Raw genomic sequence first — 26,890 nt, forward strand, 5'->3', positions numbered from 1 at the left:
GCTCTGTGTGGTTGATTTAGGATGCGTGGAGTCTTGACTATGAGCTCTGACAGATGCCATTAACCAGAGCTGCTGCTAATAGAAAGTCAATACATGGATCTGGACAGGAGACAGATTATGGCGCTGCAGCCCGAAGGGGAAACACGAAACAGCAGGTTGCGGGGGGATCTGTGGAAGAGCTGTGGTGTGTGTTGAGGGTTATAATGGGATTGTGTGATGGAGGGAATGAAAGCAAGAGAAGCAAAGCAATGGGGATGTGCATCGGTGTTTCATGCATTCTGACTTCTTAATGTTAAACGTGCTGTCTTCTCATGCTTGACATGGTCAACCTAAAAAAAAAAAACGAGTTGGAAGTATGACGTCGTTTTTCTGTGCTCGATACACTCTCCCAGCGTTTGTATAGGTTTCAGAAAAAAAAGATCGAACATGAAAATCTGTTGCGTAACAACTTTTCTTAGTCCCTTGTTGTTCAATTCTCTCGGAAAAGCATGCCCACGCATCACCCTGCCAGAGCGAGAAGAATTAGCACGCCCACGCGTCAACCAAGGAGAGCGGGAGAAGGAGCATGCGCACACGTCAACCAGCTGGAGCAGGAGAGCACTGCGTTTGCGAAGTTCAGCTGTGTTTGTTTGTTCACTGCATTTCGATGCAGAATGTTATATAAATGGTAGATTTAACGCTGGATTTGGAGATCGTTTGAAACTGATTGATGAAACGGTATGCCGGACATGAACCGCACACAGTGAGTGAAACTGAGTCATATATCTATGTTTTGTTGGCAATGGGTGCACACGCCTTAGTTCCACCAATAAAGAATGCATGACTATTATTCTTAAATGTTGAAAGCATGAAGTAGGTGGATTCATACTTTTGAATGGTGGAGAAACAGCCAAGCACACGTGGGCGACAATCTGTTACTGTGCTCATGGTTCTGAGTCAATATGTTAATACCATAACCATTTCTGAATGACCTGTTGTGCACGTTATGTGAAAGGGAAAAGGTTCATATGATTACACAGATGAACTAAAAAGAAAAGCTAGCAAGTACACACACCTCTCATATCCGCCTGTCCAGAGCGACTGGAACCAGAGTTCTGCCGTGGCATACGTAGCGATGTGCGCAGTGGAGCCTGTCGCTGCTCATCCAGGTACGCAAGATCATCCAAGTGTGCTGAACTAGTGGCTGAAAGAAAGGAAGAGTGTAAGAATTACATCATTTCATAAACTCTTATTTAAAACTCCAGGTGACCTACATTCTCATTCAACAGAAATACACAACATAATAAAAATGAAGATACAGTTTACGCTCATTAATTATTTCCTTATTCCTCCAGCCATTTAAATAAGATTAAAAAGAAAAATATGATAAAGCCAAAATATTCTAGCAGTTTTTATTTGGAGCAGTAAAATGAATTTGCACTTTTGTTTCCCAGCAGTTCTCACTGAGTTTTAAATACCAACACATTTTTCAATCTGCCGTGCCCTCCGTACTCTCAGATGACAACAGAACATGTCGTTGTGTTCTAACATTTTAAATGGCTTGAAGTGAACGAACATTTATTTGGGTCAAGTTTACATAAAACTTCTAAACTGAACCTTTTGTTTTTTGTAGTAATCCAAAAAGACAACTGATCATATGAATTTAACACAAAAAGGATTACAAGATGTTGACAAACTATACTCCGTTTCTGTGACAACACTATGTTAAAATAATAGTATCATAGTATACATTATAATCTATATTGTGGATAGAAACGATAACAATATATGATATTTACATGATTCTCTCTGTGGTTCTTTTAAGGAATATAAATGTATTTGAAAAAAAATATACCATTGTACATTTCTATTTGTGATGTGACGGACCCTTTTATGTGTGTGTGTAAATCATATCTAATATGTGTGTGAGAGTTTGTGTTGAGGTTATGAGCTTTCAGGAGCATGTAGGCATGAATTTTAATGTTTCTTTTCCTTTGCTAATGAGGAGAAAGTGGAAGACCATGAGAGGAAAGTTCACAGCAGTTTGCTACATGAAATATCAAGAACACAGTGGGTGGCCAGTGAATTTATCTCGCTTCAAAGCAGCTTTGAAACCTGCACAATGACAGCATTAGCTAACACCAGTGTGTCCACGTTAGCATGAATGCTGAGGCTGAATGGACATCAGCAAATTGCCCAGTTGGTGACGTGTATTAGGTTAAAAAACTAATATTTGGGAACGTTTCTTCTTTGATCTTAAGAATTTAATCTAAAACAGATTCTAAACACGCCCATTGTCTCATGATACACGTGTAAACAACACAACTGTCTGTGTTGAGCATCTGTGGAACAACCACCCAATAATATAAATCCAGATTTCAGACAAAGCCCCATGATGAGAGACAATTTGTAAAATGAGTCTTTTGTTATTCTGCTTAATATCTATGTCTTGAGACCAGAGTCAAACAGGATTTCGAAAAAATATCAATAGTTATCTTAAAGTTATTGTTTTTGGTGTGAATGGGCCTTTAGTTCAATAGGGATTGGTTCCAATCCAGCTTTTAGGAGATGCAACAGGGATTCATTATACAATTTTTTTTAAAACAACATTTATTCTTTTTATTCGCATTATTATTTATAACTGTTTGGTATTTTGACAAAAACTACGGCTATAGTAGTAATGTTTTACAAGTGCTATTAAACAAAAGCATCCACACAAAATGTTAAAATTGTCCCAGTATTTCTCTTCCACACCCAACATCTGCACTGCAGACAGTGTGACTAGCATCAGTGTCGCTAAATTTATGGACGCTCAAACTGCGTCACAAGGACTTCGATTTTACAGCCCACTGTGGCTCTGGACCAGGAAGCCTTCATGCATTTTACATTGATGGTGGAAAGAAAATGTGCGTTTGCATTCTCTAAACTCAAAACCTCAAATACTATTGATGATGAAATTTCGTGTTATTGTTGTTATTTGTTTAGGCAATAATTCCTTCTCAAAGGAGAAGAATTTCAAGTCCACATTGAAATAATTTGTCAATTCAGACTGGTTTTTAAAGGGATAATAGTAATAAAAGATAAACTGAAGAATAGAAAAATACAAAAGAGAGGAGGTGAGGGTTTAAGTGGGTGGGAAAGGCCGATGCAAACTAATGTGTGAGGAAAGATAGAAGTGGGCATGAGAAATAGAGAGATGACGGAAGAAAGATCATGTCACTCACTCAACTCCCCAACATTCAGTTAGAATGTATAATGTAGACTGTATGTGTGGTAAGACAGTTTTGGACATGGTGTCTGTCTCCGCAGGGAACCTGACCTTTCTGACTCCCTACAGGTTTATGTGAGAGCACTAAATGAACGCTTCAATCACAGAGCTCTTTAACCAGTACCAGCAAACCTGCCGTCTGAACCAGCGACCAGCACGACTGCAAAACTGCTGCCGTTCTGCAGAAAGGAGGTACTGGAGGATTGCTTTAAATGTTTCAAATTTATATTCTGGATCGTCTAATAGAAACTTAACAGCATTTTCTATGTTATTCAGAAGATGAACCAGCACTAAAAAGCAATATGACCCCAGATGAATAAGATTAACTTAAAGGGCGCAGGCAAACAGAAAACTACTTCAATTTGATTCATAGCTCTACTCACACACGCACACACACACACACACACACGCACACGCACACACACACACACACACACACACACACACACACACACACACACAGGAAGACAGGATGTATGTCACAGTATTAACCTTCATAAAACCCACAAACGGTAAGCCAGAGATATAGGATCAAGTAAAGCATTAGTGACATAAGTGCACCATGGTTCATCCTTACTCTTCTCATTTTCATTAATATTTTTTAATAGCGTTGAGGATTTATTTATATCAATGGTAACACTTGACGATAAGGTTATTTTTGTTAACATTAGTTTACACTAACTAACAATAAAAATACTTTTACAGCATTTATTAATGTTAGTTCAGTTTTGGAATTTACGGATAAAATTTATAAGTCAAGTTTTAACAGTAAACTTGGTACACGGTGAACATTAATAACAAAAAATGTTTATAACAATAACATTTTACTGGTATTGACTACTATAGTATATTTTAAAAAATGAAGATGCTTTGAAGAATGTAGGAAAGCCATCAGTCCTGGGGCACTTTTGACTACCATTGTGATTTTTCCTACTTTGTGTTCATCAGAACAAAGAAATGAACACAAATTTGGAACAACTCGAGGGCGAGTAAACCTCAACAGATTTTTTTTAATTTATTAAAATATTTTATACATGTGATTATATATTAATATAAATTATATGCAAAGTTTTATTATCCTGATTCAAATAACATGGATTTTCTAATACTATAAAAGAGGTTTTAACTGTGAACACTATTACTTTGTACTTCCATCACTTGGTATCCAAGACCATGAAGCTAACACCATTGCTTAAAGTGATTACCAAAATTACAAATCTGCTATGAGTCATCCACATGTCTTTCAAAACCTGTGTATGACTCTTTCTTCGGTGCAACACAAAAGAAGATATTCTGAGAAATGTTTCAGTGGTTTTGCGTTCATACAATGGAAGTCAATGGAGGCTAATGTGGTAAGCTCACTAGCATTTTTCTAAATGCCGTCCTCTCTATTCAGAAGAAAGAAAGTCATACAGGTTTGAAGGAGAACTAATGTAATTTTGAGGAGAACTATCCCTTTAAATAGTTTCATCTTTCTGCAGGGAGCACTTTAAAAAGTGATTTGCTGTTTTAACAACCATATTGTATCATTTTAACTCTTTCACCGCCATTGACGAGTTATCTCGTCATTAAAAAAAAACGGTTCCCCTCCAAAGACAAGCTTTTACGGCAATCAGTGTTAGTACTGTTTTACAGCAGGTGGTGTAAATCAAGTGAACTGATATATTTGTGTAAACGCAAAAAAGATTATCTTGTTATTTTTACTTAAAATCTCATTAAGTTGAATTTCCTTAAAAACCATGAAGCAAAAATGGTGCACATATATTTTAAGTAAAGTCAACACCCTTATTTACAGTGAGAGACCGAGCTCCACATTTAGCTCAAACCAGGATCCAAAACCAGGAGCTGAAACGGATCATAAAACCTGGAGAAGAATGACACAGATGTCCTTGCTTTGCAGTAACGGGGCTAGATGTGGAGCCCGGACCCGCTCCAGTGCTCAAATGGCCCGTAAAGCTCAGAAGAGGGGCACTTCCCTCACTCTCGGAGTAATCACTGGCCGCCTTTAGTGACCTTGACATTTTGAAGCCGAGTGGAAACACGTGTCCGTTGACTTTTAGGGTCTGGATTATGTGGGATAGTTCCTGTCTCTGGAGTTCAGTTTACAGACGTGTTCAAAGACCCTCAGCTAAACGGGCTTCACACAGAGCCGAGTGCAAACATTAACACGCATGAATGTAAGAGCTTGTGCTGGAAAAGATTTGACACTGCTGGTCTCGACCAGCTCAGCAAAAACCTGCTCCAGTAAATCAGTTTTCTGTCATTTTACTGTAAAACTTGGATAAATAACATAAATGTTAAAGATGTACTGAGCCATGCACTTCTACCATTCGAAGTAACAAAACTGGTGCATCCTTTTTAATCTGTAATCTGTGAGAGACTTACCAGCCACAGAATTGGGACGGGGCATGAGGTAGAGCGGGATGGAGTGGGCGGAGTGAGAGACGGTGTGTTCCAAGCTCCTCTCTGGGATTTTATTGAGGCTGTATGTCGAGGCGGCCATGTTTTCGTCCACACGGTACAGAAAAGAGTCTGCGACCATTGATTTCTGTGCATGCCAGAGTTTCAGACTGCCCCGTGAGCTTTCATTGTATTTACCATGTTCAGCATTCTCAGAGTAACTTGTGAGTGTTGCTGGAAGACAGAGAAATGAGAGATATTTAATAGATACACAACCATTTGTCATTATGTGAAAGCTAAATGTGTCAGTATACAATTTTGTACAAAGGCTCTGCCCAAAAGCTCTCAATTTGCAAGCTCTTCACTCCAACTTACAAAATTTTGTACGTAGATTTGCAATATACTAAAATACTTTTGTGCAGCAAGGAATGTTACTAATAAAAGTCTCTAACATAAAAGGTTACCTATAATGCCGCTGTCTCGGCTCTCTAGAGTGGAGGTGGGGCTTGTGATAGATCCGTAAGCACAGTCGCGGTTGCCTATGTTACCCGGGGCTCCGGCAGGCAGCGTGGAGCAGGGACTGCCAGGAGGAGGAGATGCTGTGCTACTAGCCAAACTAGAGCATGGGCTTATTCTCTGGGTCATGGAGATGGCCTGAAAAACAGAAAATGAGACAATGACAAACAGACAGATGAACAAGAGAAAATCAAGCCCTTATCGCTATTGGCACACTTTTTTTTATTTTTCCATTAGTATAATACTTGTTGGATTGAATCTGTCGGGATGGTGTGGAGAAGATGGGATGGGTGCTACAAATAACAAGTTAAAAGCAGAAAACCTTGATATTAAAAAACATTATTATAAATATGGTGTAAATTCTACACATTATAATATTGCAAATAATTCCCCCATGAACATTTTTGTCACAATTGGTATAAACTCTTTCTCTATGCCTACCTACATTACTATTTGAGGTGTCATTTATTCACCAAAAAGAAAAAATGTAAATTAAACGAAATTAAGGATGACTTTGAATGATAGCATTATTTTTTTTAAAGCTATTGTTGTCATCTTGAATTCTTTTGGACACAATAACTGTGTAGAGAAAATCTGTTTTTGTGACAGTCCTAGCAGATACTGTAGTTTTTCTGACCCCAGTGCTACTCGTGAGGAATTGTCTCTGCTTTAAATAAAAGCAGGTTGTTTTTAACACAAAAACATCTGCTGATCAACTTTGTAGTTGTCTTTTAAGAAGAGGTCAAACAATTGTATTTATTTGTGTGGTTAATTTTGTGATACACATTGTTCCAAATCCCCATACAGAAAATGAAAATAATAATAATAATGTAAAAAATATCTTTACTAAAATGTGTTTATTTATACACACACGCTGTGCACGACCTTGTTTGTACACTGAGAAATGTTTACTGGATAAATCCAGGCTTAAGTTTCAAATTCTAAATATGAGATCATCAAAGTTTAACATAAATTCCACTACGATTTCAATCTTTGACATGGCCGTACAAAGTCGATATTAAAGATATATTTCCACAGAGTGTTTTTTACATTATGTAGAAAACTGTAAATCACATAAAAATGACCTATTTATATAAAACTGATAGCTGGGTTTTTACAGGCCCGGTCACATGTAAATATTTCTGCATGGTCAGTTTAACACTGCATATTTGAGTTCCAGTAGAGCAACGCCACTGAATGACTTTCACACACAAAAATGTCCACAGAATCTGCTCACTGCTATATAATGATACACTGCAGCTCCATGTTTCTGCTGAGTACTGCATACTCATGTAGAAATTATCTCTTTTTATGGCTTGAGCTGACAACTTTTCCACTGTGATTCAGTATTATGTAATTCAATACATTGCTATTGACTTATAAATGACAGAACATTACATTTGAACTCGCAACCAAATGGAAAAGGAATGAAGGCGGTATGTTATTTTGGGTTAGGAGTTTGGTGTGGTGTGGTCGACTACATTCTACAAAAAACGACCGGGGTGGCATTTCATTTAACTTCAAGGACCAAAGAAGTGGGAAACAAAGAAACAGAAAGAATGATGAAAGAGTTGCTATAAGGGTAAATGGGAATAAAGATAAAAACAGAACTGGAATAAAAAAATAGATTCAGGCCTGGATCTTACATACTGTAGTAGAGTAGAGGATGGGCACCCATGTCTACAGCGAGCGCCATTGATGACATCGTAATACTGGATATGAACTTTATTTTATTCAATGTTTTCTATCTAGAATCTGTTTTAGGCAAAACATTGATTTATAACAAATCGTTTTATATCAAAATTTGAACACAAGGGTTCTTGGGTTTGGAATGACTTGAGTGTAATACATTTTCATTTTGGGGTTGAACTTTTCTTTTGTGGGCAGACAAAAAAACTAACTTCACATTTGAAAGAGGAACTGATGTTAACCAGATCTTGGACTCCAGAACTTTCCATATATGTCTACTAAGCTCAATCCACGACTTTTGTCTTATTTAGGGTTCGATGTGCGTGGGAGAGACTGGAGATTCCTCCTGTGCTGGAGAAGACGTGGCCTTTTGGTGACCATGCTCGCTTTGCAGGAGCCATGCACTAAAATAGCTCAGTGGAGGTCTCTCAGTCGCTCCAGCAAGATGTGAATGGCATGAAGCCTTGTGTTTTGCAATACATTCTTGAGCTTAGCTATGTGCCAGATCGATGAGAACACCTACTTCTGATTTTTAACCAGTGGAATGCTGGAAAGCCTTTTGATAGACTTCAGGAGATGTACAATTATGTGCTTAATATTACATGTCAATGTTACTTATATTTTACTGTACTAAAGTCCCAGTCAAAAATGTGAAAACACTCATTCATATTTAGATTTTCCACCTTTTAGAATTATAGTTAACTGATCAAAACTTTAGATAAGGAAAATTGTAGCTTTTTGTAACGGTTTTGACTAGCAGCATCTAAAACAGGGGTTCTCAACCTGTTTGACTCCAAAGGCCCCCCACTGTTTTCAACAATATTCAAAGGCCCCCCTGCCGCTCACAAAAACTTAAAATTCCTACCCAATTAAATATTTCAGAGCTTGATATTAATTGGAAAAGTGTTTATTCAATATAAAAACGAACAAATAAGAGATATCATGGTTTTTAGTTGTTTTAAAATTAAATTTAAAGTCATCCTGAGGCCCTCTTGGAAGTCAGATGGGGCCCCTTTGTGGGCCAAGGCCCCCCTGTTGAGGACCGATAAATTCAAACTGTTATATTTTACCCTTTGTTTAGAATTAGCTAAATTGTTCTCTTGGCGTTTTATAAACCAGCTTCTTGAGGTCTCATCCTGGGAAGCTTTTAAAACCATTTTGAAGGAGTTCCCAATCTATTTAGGGCTTTTATTGGCTGCCAAGTCAGTTTTTAATATATGAAATTTGAATACTTGTTTTTCTAATGCAAGAATTGATATGTTGGCACAATTATATTTGGCTCTCAAAGATATTTAAAGGGCTCATATGTGTCTTAGGTATGTTATAAGTTGCCCATGCATCTATTAGACGTGTAAAATTGCACATTTTTAAGTGTTGCAACGAAAGATGCATTCTATCTAAAAGTGAACGCTCACCCAGACCTGCCTGAAACGCCTCGTGTAACCACACCCCCACAAATCTACGTCAGTTTGTGGTATGATTTGACAAAGACCGCCCAAATGTATACGCAAGTAAGGTGGGCGTACCTGTCGGAACAAATGCTTTGGGTCCTGATGTTCCAAATATGGAAAGAGGCGTTACATTTCTGTCACAGGCTTGCAGTATTCGACCGATCACTACGCACTAGTTAACTGGCCAATCTTAGCACAACTCGCATTTTTCGCGTGTTTCAGAGAGGCGGGCAAAGAGAAGATATAAACATGCACGGTATTTGGAAATTACAGCGTTTTTAACCTTAAATCGTGTATATACATTACATTACATCGAAAACAAACGATAATATTCGTTTTATCCATGTCATATGCCCCTTTTAAGCTCAAAAGAAACATTCAGTGTTTCCAAACTTTTGACTGGTCCTGTGTATATAGACAAGCTACATTCAATTCTGGCTTGAAAAATTTCTAAGCACTCTGAGGCTAAAAGCAGATGTTCACAGGGGAATTCTGGGTAAGATCAGTGCGGACTGTAAATATAGTAGCAGCAGGGGTTCAGGCTCTTTAACATTCAGCGTCTGCCTGCTGGGACGCGCCTAGTTAGTCCCAAAGACATTGGTGCAAACTGCTCGTGTTAATCTGAAACACTATACATCTGTCACGTTTAAAGATCAGGAATATTTGAAAAGCCGAGTCCCCCCATCAGCAAATTTGAAATAAATGTGAATTGAGGAAGCAAATTCTCATTTAACTGAATGTGGAATTAAAAAAGATCAATCAAAGTAATTCATATAACAATTTGAATTTAAAAATGAGATAAGAATAAATGTTAATTACGCTTTGCTAGAGACAGAGACTGGACAAAGAGGGCAGCTGAGAGCATTAAATAAGATTTGTGTGTGTTTGGAGTGTTAGTGTGTGGGTTCCAACCTGGGGGTCATCTTGTTCCTCCATACCGTACTGAGCACCAGCAGGCCCTTCGCTCACTTTGTCCCCGAGCAGGAAGCCCAGCCGCGTCATCAGTGTGTTGGCTGCCTCGTCCACAGATGGAGGAGGACCCAGCTCCTGGCCTTCCTCTCCTGTAAGAATACAACAGAGATGGGTAGAAAGCACCAACTTGAGGCAATAAAGGTTTTGTTTTGGTCTATCTGTCAAGTTGTTTCTGTCTCTCTGTCTGTCTGCATACAGAACAAAGTCACGCAAAATTCTACATCACGTTCAACCAATTCGTTGAATTTTTTGGGCAGGAATATTGCATTCACAGAAGCAGCATTCCATGACTCCATAATTTCATAATTCTTGGAATTTCACATCTTTACAGTGCATATGACTAAACCATGACAGCCAGTAGCACATCCAGACTCAGCACCGCATACCTGTGGTTTATTTTGAACTGCTGTCTCCAAATGGCCCGAATGAAAGCATGCTGGCCATGGCAGCAACCAAAGCATCCAGTTCATTTGCATGGGTGTCAAACATCTACCTCAAACATATTATCAAAACCAACAGATAAGGAAGCCTGAACTAGCCCAAACCGCCAAACATACTGCTGTGAATTAGCCTAAAGCCTCAAACACGTAGAACTTCAAAACCACTTGCAATTCCCTATCGCTGCAGGATGTCTGGGTGTCAGAGAGTTTCTGGAACCACATGTGTAGATGAGGTGTCTGAGCCCCCAGAATCCATGCGTTCGCACACACACACAAAGACAGACAAAACAGGGCAGACTGCTCATATCAGGCAGACTTCAAAGACAAGAGGTGTCTCACGGTGGCTAAATCCATAGTGAGAAGAGCTTTTTAGGGATTAGGCTTTTTTATCCACGCATTTCATTTTTCACAAGCATAACAGAAACGATCAGACTGTTTAAAAGAAACAGACGGAGCAGAACAGCCTTTCCCAGAAATGCCGAGCAAGCCACGGCACCTTTGCGGCACAGACCTGGCTTACTGTCAATCCCCTGTCCTCTGAGACCCCAAATTCTTCTCGGATAAACAAAACACCTCAGGCAGAAGGAGCATTACCTTTAGAAATCTATCGTAACTATAGTTAAACCACGGTTATTTTCGTATGGGTACAATTCAGTTTCAGAAAAATGTACCATAAAGAAACTTTGCAGACTGTCTGACAAAACAAAAATGTTAAAAAGCTTAAATTTCAGAACAGACATCTGATATGACCAAATGAACCCAGAACAAGACCACCGCCACTTAAACATGAATGAAATGATGCAATGCAACTGAAATATGCTAATCATGCTAACAGAAAGTTGCTAGCCTCGACATCAAAGGTGAGGAAAGGCAACTGTGGAAGAGATGAATGTAAATGATTATGCTAACTTTTTCATTAAGTTCAATATTCTAAAGGTTTGTTATATGTTGGAGCTTTTCAACGAATGTTATATTTGCAATATGCTGTACATACACAATAGTACAGTATGTGCATGACATGTCGTTATTATTTGTTCTTTTGTCTACCTTCAAATTATGTCGTAGTGAAAAGTATTAAAAAAAGCATCTCTGAAAAACAATATTAATTTTCTATTTAAAATGACCAAAACTACAAACTGGTTGCATGCAGATGTAGATGTGAAATATTCGCTCACTTAACAGAGCATTAACAACCTTTTTTTCGTTTTCACTTTCTTTCCATAAAACAACGCAGGGAACAATGTTGTCATGGTAACTAAACAGTTTGCAAAAGATTGTGCTGGAGAATCCGTCCCTCTCTTTCATTTTCTAACCAAGCATTCCTCGCTCATTCCCTGTACCTTAGGGAGAATGTTTGTCAGTTGTGACAGCGTGTAATAAGTTCAGAATACCACTAATGACACCAGCAGACGCTAAAATAGAACCACGGTGGAAAATTCTATGCATTACAAGCAGAGAGTCTACGAGGTTTGTTTGTCTTTCGCTTGCTTTTTACTCCTTTGACCCAAAAACTCTGTGCCTCTTCAAAAACGTTCTCGTCTGCAGATGGTAAAACAAGAACTCTGTATGGTTTTGTGAGTGTGATGTGGTTGCAGAAATATGCTCATTCTGAACTGGTGATTCACTATAAAGCCAACATGCCAGTGATGGAGACTTACAAGTGTGCCGGAGGATGTAGGCACAACAAAACACTCAAAGGCATCGCATACCTGTGGACCAGACACACGCACACCTGATGACACACACGCACACCTGATGGCACAACTGTTAACACTGGAATTCATTCAAATCCACTCATATAAGCATGACATATAAGGGCAGCCAGCATGTATCAGTGCATGTCTATAGGAGAGATGATCACTTGGCTGATGTCAGGGAGACCACAGGGATTGGACACGTGTGTGTGCTACATGTGTGTGGGTGTGAACAATGCTTTTTTTGCTCATTTTCTCTTTGGAATAAAATGCCTGCTAAATGACTAAATGTAAATGTATGTGTTGTGTGTGTGAACAAGTAAGCTTGTGTGTTTGTGTATACTGCACGTTTATATGTGTGTCTTTGTACAGTATATATATATATATATATACACACACACGTATGTATGTATGTATGTACTGTCTTTATATGTGTGTGTTTGTGTTTGTATGTAAATGTATGTATGCATGTATAAAGAGGCGTGTGTGTACATGTATGTGTCTCGCTATATGTTGTACATATGTATATGGACTGAATGTGTATGAACATATGAATGTGTGTGTGTGTGTGTGTGTGTGTGTGAATTTATTTGTGTGTGTATACATATATGTGTATTTTGTATTCATGTGGCTGTTGTTCGTAGGCATCAGCAGGGAGATATATGGAAAAACATTAACGATGAACGGATTTCTACAGCTGATATCAAACAGGTACAAATCCTTTCACTTTTCTTGTAAAGTTATAGGGTTCACAAAGCATTAGTAAATACACACACAAAAAAAGTAACATGAATGAGTATACTGGCCTGCGGGGAAAAATCACTGCAGTACCCGAGTTTTGTCTATTATTCAAAAAACAACAACAATGACGTCACAAAAAACATCAGATGTTTATGTTACACATCTCGCCTGTAAAGGTCCCACGGGAACTGTTTAAAGTTCCGCTCTTTAACCCCCACAAAAATTGGCTCCGCTTCCTGTTTATGACCCCCATGGGGAGACCGGTCCCACGAGAAAACATGCTGTTTGCATTTAACAAAAGCCAAAACATAATTACAGCATGGGTTAAACCTCATTGCCATTCCTCATGTTGCTGCTCTGTATAAAGTCAGAAGAGAAGTGTAAGAGGTTCAAGAAGTAAACGTGCCGATTGGTTCTGTGTCAAACGTGTGACTTATAGCCCCCTGGTATGCACTGCTAGACCATTCAAATTTGAGCAGAAATCACTGCGGCATAAAGGCAAGCGGTGACACACAGCCTGTTACAAACCGCACATGCAAAAAGCTGCTTGCGAAGCAGAGACTATAAAACTCAGCAAAAAGGAGGAAAAATTGAATCGTTCAACGTCTAATAGCAGGGTTGCAATGAAAGAGGCAGGCAGTTTAATCTAATAATTCAGATATCATTCCATTGCCTTTGGCATAGAGACACTAAACTGCAGGGTTGGGTTGCATACAGTGACCGAGTTCTGTCGTGGGCACACATTTCAGTCCCTCCAGGACCGCAACTGTCCAACAAAATATGAGTGCCAATTATACAAAATGTTTGTTCTACTTGTGCATATACACTCACCTAAAGGATTATTAGGAACACCTGTTCAATTTCTCATTAATGCAATTATGGTGGTGGTGTAATGGTGTGGGGGATGTTTTCTTGGCACACTTTAGGCCACTTAGTGCCAATTGGGCATCGTTTAAATGCCACGGCCTACCTGAGCATTGTTTCTGACCATGTCCATGCCTTTATGACCACCATGTACCCATCCTCTGATGGCTACTTCCAGCAGGATAATGCACCATGTCACGAAACTCGAATCATTTCAAATTGGTTTCTTGAACATGACAATGAGTTCACTGTAATAAAATGGCCCCCACAGTCACCAGATCTCAACCCAATAGAGCATCTTTGGGATGTGGTGGAACGGGAGCTTCGTGCATCCCACAAATCTCCATCAACTGCAAGATGCTATCCTATCAATATGGGCCAACATTTCTAAAGAATGCTTTCAGCACCTTGTTGAGTCAATGCCACGTAGAATTAAGGCAGTTCTGAAGGCGAAAGGGGGTAAAACACAGTATTAGTATGGTGTTCCTTATAATCCTTTAGGTGAGTGTATATGAATATGTACATACATATAGTATATACATTAATATTTGAACATCAAATATATGAATAACATGGATTGTATGTACTGTATATAATATAAAATAGAGAGAGAGAGAGAGAGAGAGAGCGAGAGAGAGAGTGATAGAGATATTAATGGGGGAAAGCAGGCACCAAGTACAATCGGATGGGCTACATTATAATAACCCTCAAGCACTCAAAAAAAATTCCATGTCCGAAAATAACAACCAGAAGCTGTTTTGTGTTAAGCGAGCTCACAGGGAGGAGAGGACGGCTGTACGATGACAGGGTGGCTGTCTAAACTGGGCGGCACATCTAACAAGCCAAGATCCAAGCTGCAGACCGGCTGTGCTGGCAGTTTAGAAATAGAGGGCGGGAGGAAATAAAAAAAGAGCAACAAAGGGGCTCACAAACAAATCTTGGCTAAACAAACAGGCCAGAGCAAGTCTGTCATTGTGAAACATTTTAAGCATACCAAACCAAACTGCAGTGTGATAAACTCGAGTCTCTATTTTGGAATTTAAGAGCGAGTTAACCAAAACTGGAACTACTATGATGATGCAATCTACCAGATGTTGCTTTACTTAGCATTCAACCATAAACCTGTTTGAACAATTTCATGTTTTTTAAAGGTATTGTTCACAAACACATTCACATTCTTTCATCATTTATTTACTCTTTTTTTCTGTAAAACACAAAAGAAGATGTTTTGAGAAATGTGTGTCCATACAATGGAAGTCAATGGGGGTCAATGTTGGTTGGTTACCACAATCCTTCAAAATATCTTCTTTTGTGTTCTGCAGAAGAAAGAAGGTCATCCAGGTTTGAAATGACATAAATGTGAGTAAAAGATGAAAGAAGTTTCATTTTGAGATGAACAGACCATTTCAGTTTACTCAAAGATCACACCAACAATGCCCATTTTAAACAATGGATGTTCTAAAAAATATCCCAAATATGTACCACGTCAAAATTGTAAAGTGATCTTCGGTAACGACACCTTGGTACCAGTGATGGTTTTCCTCTTTTAGTGGATGACTAGGAGAACTGGCCTTCGGAAGGTCATGCCGCCAGCCATCGATCAAATCCTGATCACCCCATCTCTCCTTTCTAGCATCTCACACCATTTACACCCCAGCCATGCATACATCTCATTTACTTTCAAATCTCGCCTAATCGAGATATATTACACCTCAGGTAGGCCTCCATCATTCTAGTTGACACTAAGCCCATGTGGGAGTGTCACGTTTCCATCCATCAAAGGTGAGGAGTTGACACACGCTTTATTGAGGAAACGAATGAGCCATTAGCATTTCACAAATCTTGTTTGTTCAAAGGAAACATGCTGGTCTGCTTCATCTCGACAAATTTTTTCTTTCTGCATTGATAAATTCAGCCATCATTGCTGTTGTCCACCACTTCAAATCAATTTCTTCAACCCTGTTCTTCCACACCCGTCTATTATCTTCAAATAAGACCTGGATCAAATCTAAATAGACTTGATATACATTCGCATCTTTGCATTTGGGCCTCACCTTTCTCCTCTTCGCCATCTTCCTTTTCTTCTCCTTCTTCATCCTCCTCAACATCATCATCTTCCTCATCTTCTTCGTCGTTCCCTACCTCTCCCTCCCAAACATCCTCCCCATACACTTCTCTCTGTCCATCTCTTCCATCTCCAACGATACCCTGTGCGCCTCTGGGACTGGTGCAGCATCCCGACTGCAAAAGGGATTGATCCGACAAGCTCAGGCTGGAGGCGCAGGCCCGAGATGTACAGCAAAAGTGAGACATCCACTGCCTGAAGAGCGAAGAGGTCCGACTCGAGCGCTTCGCACCTAGGCCGACTCGTCCTGTCCGGTCGTACGGCCGGGATCGCATCCTCCTCTGCCACGTGCACCTGGCCCTGGTCCCGGCACATGCCCGCCTAACCGTTGAAGCAAAATCCATAATCCAAACAGGCGAGTTAGCCCACCAACAGCTGGGACCCAGTACCACTGAGAAAGGGCGAGAGAGGAGAGCTCGATCCAGCCGTTGCAGGGTCCATGCGATCGCAACGACTAAGCAGAAAATGAGCCCTGCTTATTTTCTTCTTCAGAGTAGTTTGTGGCTGTCAGTGAACGGGGAGGAGAGGACTTAGACGGCGGTTTGGTTGCACTGCTGAGCTTCAGAGAAACCGCTGGCTCGAGTTTTAACAGGAACCATGAGGAGTCTGCAAAGTCAGAGTCCAAACACCACAGAAGGAGGGAGGGAGGAATGGAGAGCGGCAAGAAACCACTACACCAATTGTTCTCTGGTAAACGCAGTTAAAAATGTTGGAAGGACATGTGTCGCACACAAACACGCGAACCCAAACAGAGTTTTAAAAAGGTTAAACAAGAGGGCCAGAATGGTGCAAATTGTTAGCCTTACCAGCCGAGAGCATTTCCAGGTCAAGAATCTCAGCCAAGCCGGGAGCGACTGAGGAAACTCAGCTACTGGAGTGTAATGGAAAGGTTCTCCAAAACCGATATCTTTCCTCAAGAGTGCATGTACAGACTGTAACATCATCAAGACACAGACGGAGCCAGAGATACGAGAGCCGGTCAGGACGACCCCAAAACAAACAGAGAGTAAAAGAGAGTGACATGCAGGAGTGAAAGAGAAAAACAGATGGTAATGCTTAATGAAGTGTGCGAGGCTGGGGGTCGGATCACGTTGTTGTTGGTCAGAGGCACGGGCCGGTTAAACTAAAGGGGCTTAGGTCATTCCTCTCTGAACCCTATGGCACCAAGAGACGTATTGTATTGGGGGAAGAGTTTTTGAGATGGTCACGTTTTAACACTATACCAAGATGCACAATCCGTCATTTGTCTTACGTGGACACCACTCCAAATAATGTAGTCCGTAAATAAAATACAATAAAACAAAATCGAATCATTGCTTCCATTGTTTACCTCACTTTGGATAAAAGCGTCTGCTTGATGACTAAATTTAAATGTAAATGTAAGAAGCATTACTAAAATAAAATAAAAGCCAAATAAAAATAAAATAAAATTAAATAAAAATCCGAGAAGCATTACTAAAATAAAATAAAAAAGCCAAAGAAGCATCTAGTGAAATGAAATAAAAGAAAAAGCCCAAGAAGCATAAAATAGATAAGATAAAATAAAAAAGACCAAGAACCATTACATTTAAATTAAATAATATAAAATAAAAAGAAGCATAAAAAAAATGAAAATAACATATATACATATAGACATCTACACACTTTTTCATATTTTATGTCTTAATTACAAAAAAAACTAAAGAATTAATTCTTAAAACAATTGTAACTAATAGAAAAGGGAATCTGGGTCTACTAGTGAAATAAAGGTTTTACATAAACCAGATTTAACATTCATGGCTAACTTTTAAAGGAAAACCACACCGCTGCATTGCAGACACAATAGACGCAGAGATCAAAACACCACAGCATGTTTAAATGGAGAAAAGTGGATGAGGTCAAAATGAGGTTTTGTTCTCTGCCACGTCTCCCAAACTCAACTCAAAACGTGTTGGTTGAGGCAAAACAAGGCAAGAAATCTGTAAGGACAAATACCAAACATGTTGTATCTTTGTTTGTGAAAGTAACCGGTGAAACAATGCAATAACTGCACACCTGAGGAATCTGGTGGATATCCTGATTTGTCCACACGTAACATCTAAATTTAGTGCACAATTAAACAATAAAGACACTTTAGCCTAAATAACACAACTGATACACTTCCTACAGACTTCCTGTGACAAAACCAAATGAGAACACTGAAAGATAGCATGTGGTACAGAGAGATAGACGGACCTCCCACAGCCCAAAAATCACATTGTGGCAAAGATGCACTAGATTTGAGCATCCCTAGTGAAACTATCTTACCAAATCAAAAGGGAATCTGTGCAATGACAAGCAATTTGAGAAAGACAAACTTACAAAAAAAAAACCCAAAAAGAGAAAAAAATCAACATAACATTTTACTTAGTCATGCATTAACTTATTATTTACAAATGCCATATAATTGTAAATTGTTACCAATTACTTCAGGGACTACTTTTTATATGAATATCCAATGACCTTTTGATGTATTTGCATATGACAAAAACAAAATGCTTTTTTAAATTTAGCTATACTGAGGTAAACACAGAGACTCAATGCAATGTACTCAAACATGCTAACATTATGCTTCCTGTAACCATACACAAAATGAGTATTTTTAATACATCCGTTGCTTTGCTATCCCAGAATGCGTCAGGAAAGTCCTGGCACACAAAAATAAACAACCCACGTCACAGAAGGTGTGAAATGTTTAGTGGCAGCTCCAGATTTTTGTATAAAGACATTACTACGTTTAACAAACAGTCTCCACGTGGGCAGGTTTCACTGTGACAGATCTGCTCCTGCTGTCTGCTACAAATACATTAACAGGGTTTCTCAAAAATCCTGCTTATACTCTTACACAAGTTCTCATTCTCCAACATTAAAAGTGCCAGGGAACAGGCTTATAAAGAAAACCGAACACTAACTTTCAGAGATACATAGTTAAAGCAGTGATTTCCAACCGGAGGCACAGTAGTGGCTAAACGTAACATCCAACCTCGGAAATGTATATCTTTCCTCTTTTTCAAACATATTATTAAAGACGTTGTAGGTAGTTTTGTTGTCTAGTTAAAAACCTACACCTCAGTTTGGGAAGAATTTAAGGATGCTTGGAAAAATTCTCACAACACGTGCACTGTCAACATGGAGGAGAATGGATAGCAAAACAAAAGAAATCAACAAAAAAATAACTGTTTGCATCAGTTTCACTGAACTTTTGTTTTTCTAAGCATTCTTTATATACTAGAATAAAACTCATAGTATACACTGCTGTTAGTTTTTTTAAATGCACCAACTTAACTGCAAAATTTGAAGTGGGAACCAGTTTTTACTTTTCTGTCCAGCCATCTAATGATCAATGTATTATTTATTTTTAACTCTAAGTTGTATCATGTACTTATGCATTTTCTGTAGTAAGTGATAAATAAAATAAAATAAAAATAATATAAAAATAACGTTATCCATTTTGTTACTCATAACTTCTTAATAAAACTTGGATTTTTTTTGTCTAAATGGTTCCCTAAAGAACCTTTGACATCCGAAGAACCTTTCTATCTTACAAAGGTTTCATTGTGGTGAAAAAAGTTTCTTCAGATTATACAGATTATACTTTAAAGAACCTTTGACTGAATGGCTCTTTGTGAAACCAAAGATTGTTCTTTTATGGCATTGCTGGGAAGAACCTTTTAAGCACCTTTATTTTTAAGAGTGAACTGTACCTGCACCCCAGTGCCACCTTAAGCAGATTCTGCAGGTACTGGACTTAAAAGGTTACATATAATTACATATAATTAGATGATAAATAACCAGTTATATAATAAATGTGGATGTCAGTATAGATGCTATATAAGTCTACATAGAATTCAGACTGTGTGATATAACATGTCGCCACAGACAAACATCAAAGACCGACTTCGCTGGAAAGACGTCCAATAACAGTCAGACTGTACACCTATCCTATTGAACTGTTGGTTGACGGATGCTTGGTTATGATTTAAAGGGCTCAGCGAGGTAAGAATTAATAATAAAGTATGATGAGAAATAAGAGAGATTTTCAAAAAGATTTTGGGGACAGATCCAGACTGTTAGCTCAGAGCTCAGCAGACTAAACTGAGAAAGACAGAGGTGACAGATCCCTTGGCTTTTCTGCTCAGCAGCTGTCATAACTTGCGAAGACGTAACCAATGTAAGTCACCTATGTATTTACCACATCCAACTTTAAAAATGACAGGCAGAATAAACAACTAGTCATAACTGAACAATCGTTGTTATTCTTAAACCAAACAACCAGCTAACCAACTAATAACCAGCGAGAAGAGATTCCCACCTGCTCACCACCACACTTACATTGCACAGCATGTTAACAGCATGTTAAAAATAAAAAAACATCTCCCATGCTTACTAAGAGAACACTTCAAACTTGTTTCTCCGTTCTGGACACAACAGCTGGTCGGTCCACGCACTCATCACCCGTCAGAACTGATAAATCACAATTCGTGCACTGTGATTTCTTCCTAATGAGGACTGACGGCTCATTTATGTCCCCGGTGACAAGATCTCACCCGGGACCGGATGGCAGCTGTCAACAGGCGTCTTTATATGATGCAGCCATGTTATGTAAAGGGTTGCCCTGGAGACCAGGCATCTTAAATGATGCCGTCCACCGTTGGCATGATTAGATCTAGGGTGATGTCAGATTTCCATCCCAAGGGGAAGACCACAAATACATCATGTGTATTGTATATTAAATGTATAATTAGCTTTTCATATACTTAATAAACTTCAATTAAATAACGGCAGTGTGAAAAAATCTGTCAATAATTTAGTACCCGGGGAAGAATTCATGGTGATGCTCATATCAAACTCACCCACATGATGCTATCGTTGTAGGTGGTTGCTAGGCTGTTGCTAAGGAGTTTAGTGTAGTGGCTAGGGTACTGCTACATATGGTACATACATGGTTGCTGGACAAAGTGAAAAGAACCCACTCCCAAGCGACATCATCACTATGCAAAGTGTCCCGTTGCATATTATACCTCTCCTCAAGAACCGAAATGATTTTGGATTCCATTCATGTCCATATCACAAATTACGAATCAAGTTTAAACCCCATAAGAAATATCTGTTTCTTAGTAAACACTTACATAACAAATAAAAAGTTGGAAACATGCGAGTCTGTAAAGATGCAGAGCGAGTGATAATCTGACACAAGGTGCTCACCGCTTTCATCCTGACATCTCTTCCTTCCTTGTAAACAGATAAATCCAAAATTGACAACTCGTCCTGGGAATACAGAAACTCACTGGCATGTTCTCTGAATTTTAAGTAAACTCCTGCTGAGATGAGGGATCTTTTGGAGTGATGCTGAGAAACTGATGCTCAAGATGAGAGAAGAGGCGCGAGGAGTTTTTTTCAAGAAGGAGGAGCAAGAGTCAGAAAGAAATAGAGAGAGAGAACTTAGATCATAGCACATATGGAAGTCAAAGTGTCACCTGGGACCGGAAACGAGGAGGTGTCGTGCTACCAATTATATCCCACTTCTGCGGCCCCCGAGCCGCAAAAACACAGGGCTATTTTCAGCCTGCAGAGGAGAGGCAACAAAAAGAGTGAGAGGGTGAGAAGGACGAGCGAGAGAATCAGTGAGAGAGATGGAGTAAATTATGCTGTAAGAGCCCAGGAAGACACGATGTCACTCATTCAAAGGTGCTGCTGTCATGATGAGAGGGGTTAGTTAATGGGATACTTCACCCAAAAGTGAAAATTCTGCCATCATTTAATCACTTTCCATTTGTTATAAATCTGTATAAATTTCTTTGTTCTGATGAACACAGAGAAAGATATTTGAAAGAATTCTTATAACCAACGGGGGGCAAAATCTATCTGGTTACAAGCATTCTTCCAAATATCGTTCTCTGTGTTCACCAGAACAAATAAATGTATGCAGATCTAGAACAACTCGAAGGTGAGTAATTGATGACAGAATTTTCATTAATGGGTGAAGTATCCCTTTAAAGCAAAGGAGGCGGAGTCACACCATGTGATATACTGACACCCATATGGACACTCACAGCCCATATGTTCAACTGTGAGAGATTAATATATCTAAACATGACACGTTATTTAAAGCTGCCATAACACGCAGTTTCTGCCATCCTCATATTAATCTTTAGTACCTATAGAATAGTATTGCATACTTTGTATCTAAGAGTATTTGGTTTTATCACATTTACAGAAGATAGATAAAGCTGTACAGTTATTTCCGGAAAAATATGACGTCCATATTTAAATCACGTCAAAATATGACGTGATTTAGTTTCTCCCTCCCCGGAGGGAGAAACTAAATCACGAGTGCACAATAGCCAGCCCTACATCATCCAATTGTATAAGTTCGTTTGGTGTACCTTATGCACGTACCTGCACGATTGCCAAGAAAACACATACATGACTTAGTTTCACTTACTGCATGCTGTTCATGTCCGACATATTTTAGCGCTGAGATGGCTCCATCTATCGGTTTCAAAGGATCTGCAAATCCAGCGTTATATCCAATGTTTATATAACATCCATCCCTGAAATGCCGTGAACAAACAAACACATCTCAACTTCTCCATCACAAGAGTAATGGGGCCCACACCACAGCCAATCTTAACAAAGCGCAGACAATCTTGATGGTAAGCGGGTCTCGCTCATCAGTTGGCGCGTGGGCGGGCTCTTTCTTTCGCCTTGTCGTGCTTTTCTGGGAGAATTGCCCAATAAAAGGGATAAGATCCCCGTTACGAAACAGGATCCAGACTTATAAAAAACTTTCTGAAACAAGTTGGAGTGCTGGGGGAGTGCATCAACCACAGAAATACTACACCATACTTCCAACTCGTTTTAGACAAGTTGACCATGTTAAGCATGAGAAGCCTGCATGTTTAATATTGTAAATAAGTCGGAATGCTTAAACACGGTTGCATCCCTCCTTTAAAAAATGAAAAATGTTTGTTGTCATGAATAAAATAATTAATACAATTATGATATAATATATAAATAAAATAAAATACATTTAAAGGCTTCTCAAGTGTGCTTTGAGTTAACCTGTATCCAATTAAAAACCTTCAGAATGTTAACTATTAGTGTAATTACGCCGGTTAAAACAACTGCGAGGTCAAAGGTCACGGATCAGTCACCGGAACGGAAGCAGTCACTCGGCAATGATTGCCATCATTAGTGTAGAAGCCTCCAGTTCTTGCCTCCAGCTCCAGAACTCATTCTGGCCAAAAAAAATTAGGGGGAAAATGTTTCATTTGGAGAAGAACTCCGGAGCGGGTTACCGAGAACATCCATCTGGACTGCCATGAGATGATGTGAGCCAAGATTTCCCTTTAGTCCCATCAGTAATTGGAGCTTCAGTCATTTAACACAAAGACACTTGATTTTATCTTAAGCCCATTAAAGTGTACAGTAGAAGTGTGGTGTGGGGGAAAAAGACTCGAGGCTCAGCGTGACTAATAAAGCATAGGCCTATGTAAGATTAGAACGGCTGTGAAAACACGCAGACACACATGCGCACGCAGGCTGCACACACAAGCATGTTGTACGGTATAAAATAAGACAGAACCTATTTCAGCAGTGCATATCTAACGGACATGAATTTAGTTTAACTTTGGCTGATATGGTTCTCTGAAGACACAATCAAGCTGTATTTAAATATAGCTAGTGGCCAAGTGGAACACATCTAGTGCTTTTCGGAAGATGAAATCAAATATTTAAGTAATAGTTCACCCAAAAAGTTGAACTCGGGTTGAACTCAAGAACCAGGTCAGTTCAATTTGTGAATGAAGTATTTAAAGGGTCGGTTCACTCAAAAAGGAACATTCTTTCATCATTTATTCATCACCTTGATATTCAAAACCTAGATGACTTTCTCTGTGGACAACCAAAAATATTTTGCAGAATGTTGGTAACCAAACAACAACAGCGCCACTTGACTGCCATTTTACGGACACAAAATCACCAAGACATTTCTCAAAATATCTTCTTTTATGTTTTGCAGTAGAATTTAAATTAAAGGTTTGTGTACTGAATCAACCACAAAAATTTGTTGTAGGGTTGAGATAAAAAAGCAAGTCACACAAACCAGTTTTGTGATAGTTTTACAAATCTCTTTTTTAAAGCTTGACAGTACCAGCCAAGGCCATATATGCTTTTATTCTATAGAAAAAAGACAAGAGCCAGGATTCTCTTCCAAATTAACTCTCTGCATTTTACTGAAAAAAAGAAGATTTGGAACAAGGTGAGGCGAATAAATAACAGAATTTTCATTTTTGGATGAACTATTCCTTTAAATGAATATTACTGGCAGAGGAAATGGAACCCTGAGCCAGGGTTCATTTTAGCACCGGGTTGGAAGAACAATACAGGACATGGAAAGAAAAGGAAATCACACTCTCTGTGCTGTCCCTCTTCCAGGAGAAAGAGTGAAAACAGGTCATTGTGTTGGGAAGGGGCTTCCGTGGACAGGCCGGACTGGACGCGCTCAGTGGAACAACTCGGAAATGATAAGAGTAAGAAAAACAATGCGTGGATGGAAACACAGATGGCAGAGCTCCAAGTTTGAGAGGGGGAGAGAAAAGCAGAGGAGGTGAAAGAGAGGCTACAACCAGAGAATGTGATGTCAGTACATTGATGGATATAAGAGGGAGAATTTTAGGTCTTATGCCACTTTTACTATAGAGAAATATAGGAGGATAGTGGATCGAGAGAAGCATTATTTTCCTGCAAAAGCACCACTTTGAATCTGTACCTTGCTAATAATCTAAATATGTTCAATCATTATAAGAAACAAATCAAAACTCTTCAGCACAAAGTAACTACAATGAAATGAATTTGTCATATCAGATTTGTTAGTCAGCTGTGACATTTATAGCATGCAAAAAAGCTCAGCCTCTATCTATGCAAACAGAATGACAGGGAGAATGAAGCAAAGAAACTACAATGAGAGAATCAAACCGGCACACCCTTGTGGCTGCTGAGAGAACTGCAGTCTCTCAGAACAGCAAGTGACAATGCACAAATACAATTGATGCATTTGTTTCTCATCTTTTCCTCAAACTTTTCCTTAAATGCTTCCAAGTCATTTTGTAAACAAATACACAGCTCATTCATTTTTGCTTCCACAAAAAAAATTGTAGTTTCCTACTATGGTGGTCAATAGTGTACCAATAGTGTATTTTATGGAAATGTGTGTACTGTATATTGTGTACAATTGTCTTTTATTTATTGTATATTGGGTAAATGTATGTATATAGTGTAAAGTGTGTATATTGTCGATTATGTATTGTACATTTTCATATCTTGTTGCTTGCTTGTTATTATTTTTATTTTATTTTTATTAAGTCATTTAGCAGACGCTTTTATCCAAAGCGAATTATGTCATACAGGAGCAATAATACAATAGGTGCTAATACAAAGTTACTAGTTTTAACCAAAGCCTTTAATTTTTTTAAGCAGTACCAGTTCAGACCCTGTCAAGATTTTTGTTATTTCAATACGTCCTAAGATTCTCAAACAGCCCCAAACTTTCTCGGAAAGAAGCTTATTTTCCACACTCAACACATCCATCGGTGTAACATGTACACAATGTTTCCTCTCACACAAAAAAACTCGTTCACGCTCTCCCCAGTGTGTAAGGTGGATGCGTTTGTGCTCTCAGCAGGAGTTTTGGCATTCAGCGTGAGCTCTCAAGAGGAGAACAGGAGGTGGCACTCACCGATCGCATCACAACCCACAGTACACATGCATCCCACACACACCCAAACAAATTTCACAAACGTTAAACCACATAGCAGCACACATGCGCATTGTGTGTCTGCATTACCTGGTAGTCTCTTGAGGGGCTGGAGGCGCATGTTGAGGGCCTGGTGGGAGAGCAGGGGTGAGGAGGGGAGAGAGCGCGACACACCCTCCATGATGCGAATGTGTTGCATGTTTTCGGTCACTGGGAGAGGAGGGACGGCGTAATCCCCCTCAAACACACACTCGCCCTCTGTGGAGTCACTGCCTGGAGGGGTAAAGAAAGAGAGGTTTTAGAAACCTCAAACACACAGAAAAACATGCACAGATAAATCCCAGAATGAACTGCACATGCGCTGGTAAGATTCACAGCCTATCGGAGCAGCTCAAAATATGTGAGGACTCAGAAACACGAACTCTCGCAGTTCATCTTAATAACACGCTGCTATCACTGTTCCTCAAGATACAAAGCTCCAGATATAGAAATACACAGACTGAGACACTTCAAACATGTTGTCTAGCGCTTGTAGCTGTCACGCTTGTCAGATATACTTTCTGTTTTGAATGTGGACTGACACGTTAAGACTCCTCAGAAACGTTTTAGCACGCTAAATATTGTACAAATATTTCTCATAATGTTATGAATATAAAACGATTCATATACAAATACAGCCACATTTGAAATCTTTCTGGGTTTTATACATCTTGTGATGAAATCCAGTCATACAGTAAGAAGAACCGGCATATTCACATTCAGCACTTGGATCTGCTTGTTTGCATTTCAATACGGTAGTTGCACAATATGGCGCCAGGATTGGCAGGTTAATTTCTGGTCGTCTATCACCATCTTGTTGTTTTGGCTTAATGAAGTGCTCCGCAATGTAAAGAGGATCTGTAATATCGCTGATATATATTTGATCTAAAAAAACACCCATATTTGTCAGCCAAAAATCCTCATTTTTCCATACATT

At 39.1% G+C, this 26,890-nt stretch overlaps 1 protein-coding gene across 3 annotated transcripts in view; it reads right to left on the bottom strand.

Annotated features, from left to right (window-relative positions):
• tanc2a (tetratricopeptide repeat, ankyrin repeat and coiled-coil containing 2a) overlaps positions 1–26,890 on the bottom strand; it is a 114,419-nt gene that overhangs the window by 18,490 nt on the left and 69,039 nt on the right. For all 3 annotated transcript variants that reach the window (XM_056752319.1, XM_056752320.1, XM_056752321.1), the window contains 5 exons: positions 26,005–26,187; positions 10,216–10,364; positions 6,112–6,301; positions 5,633–5,881; positions 1,055–1,183 (listed from right to left, as the gene is read on the bottom strand). In XM_056752319.1, the coding sequence (XP_056608297.1) occupies positions 1,055–1,183; positions 5,633–5,881; positions 6,112–6,301; positions 10,216–10,364; positions 26,005–26,187 (900 nt within the window). The remainder of the gene's footprint in view (positions 1–1,054; positions 1,184–5,632; positions 5,882–6,111; positions 6,302–10,215; positions 10,365–26,004; positions 26,188–26,890) is intronic.

This window comes from Triplophysa dalaica, chromosome 7 (assembly GCF_015846415.1).
Source record: "Triplophysa dalaica isolate WHDGS20190420 chromosome 7, ASM1584641v1, whole genome shotgun sequence".
Taxonomy (NCBI): Eukaryota; Metazoa; Chordata; class Actinopteri; order Cypriniformes; family Nemacheilidae; genus Triplophysa; species Triplophysa dalaica.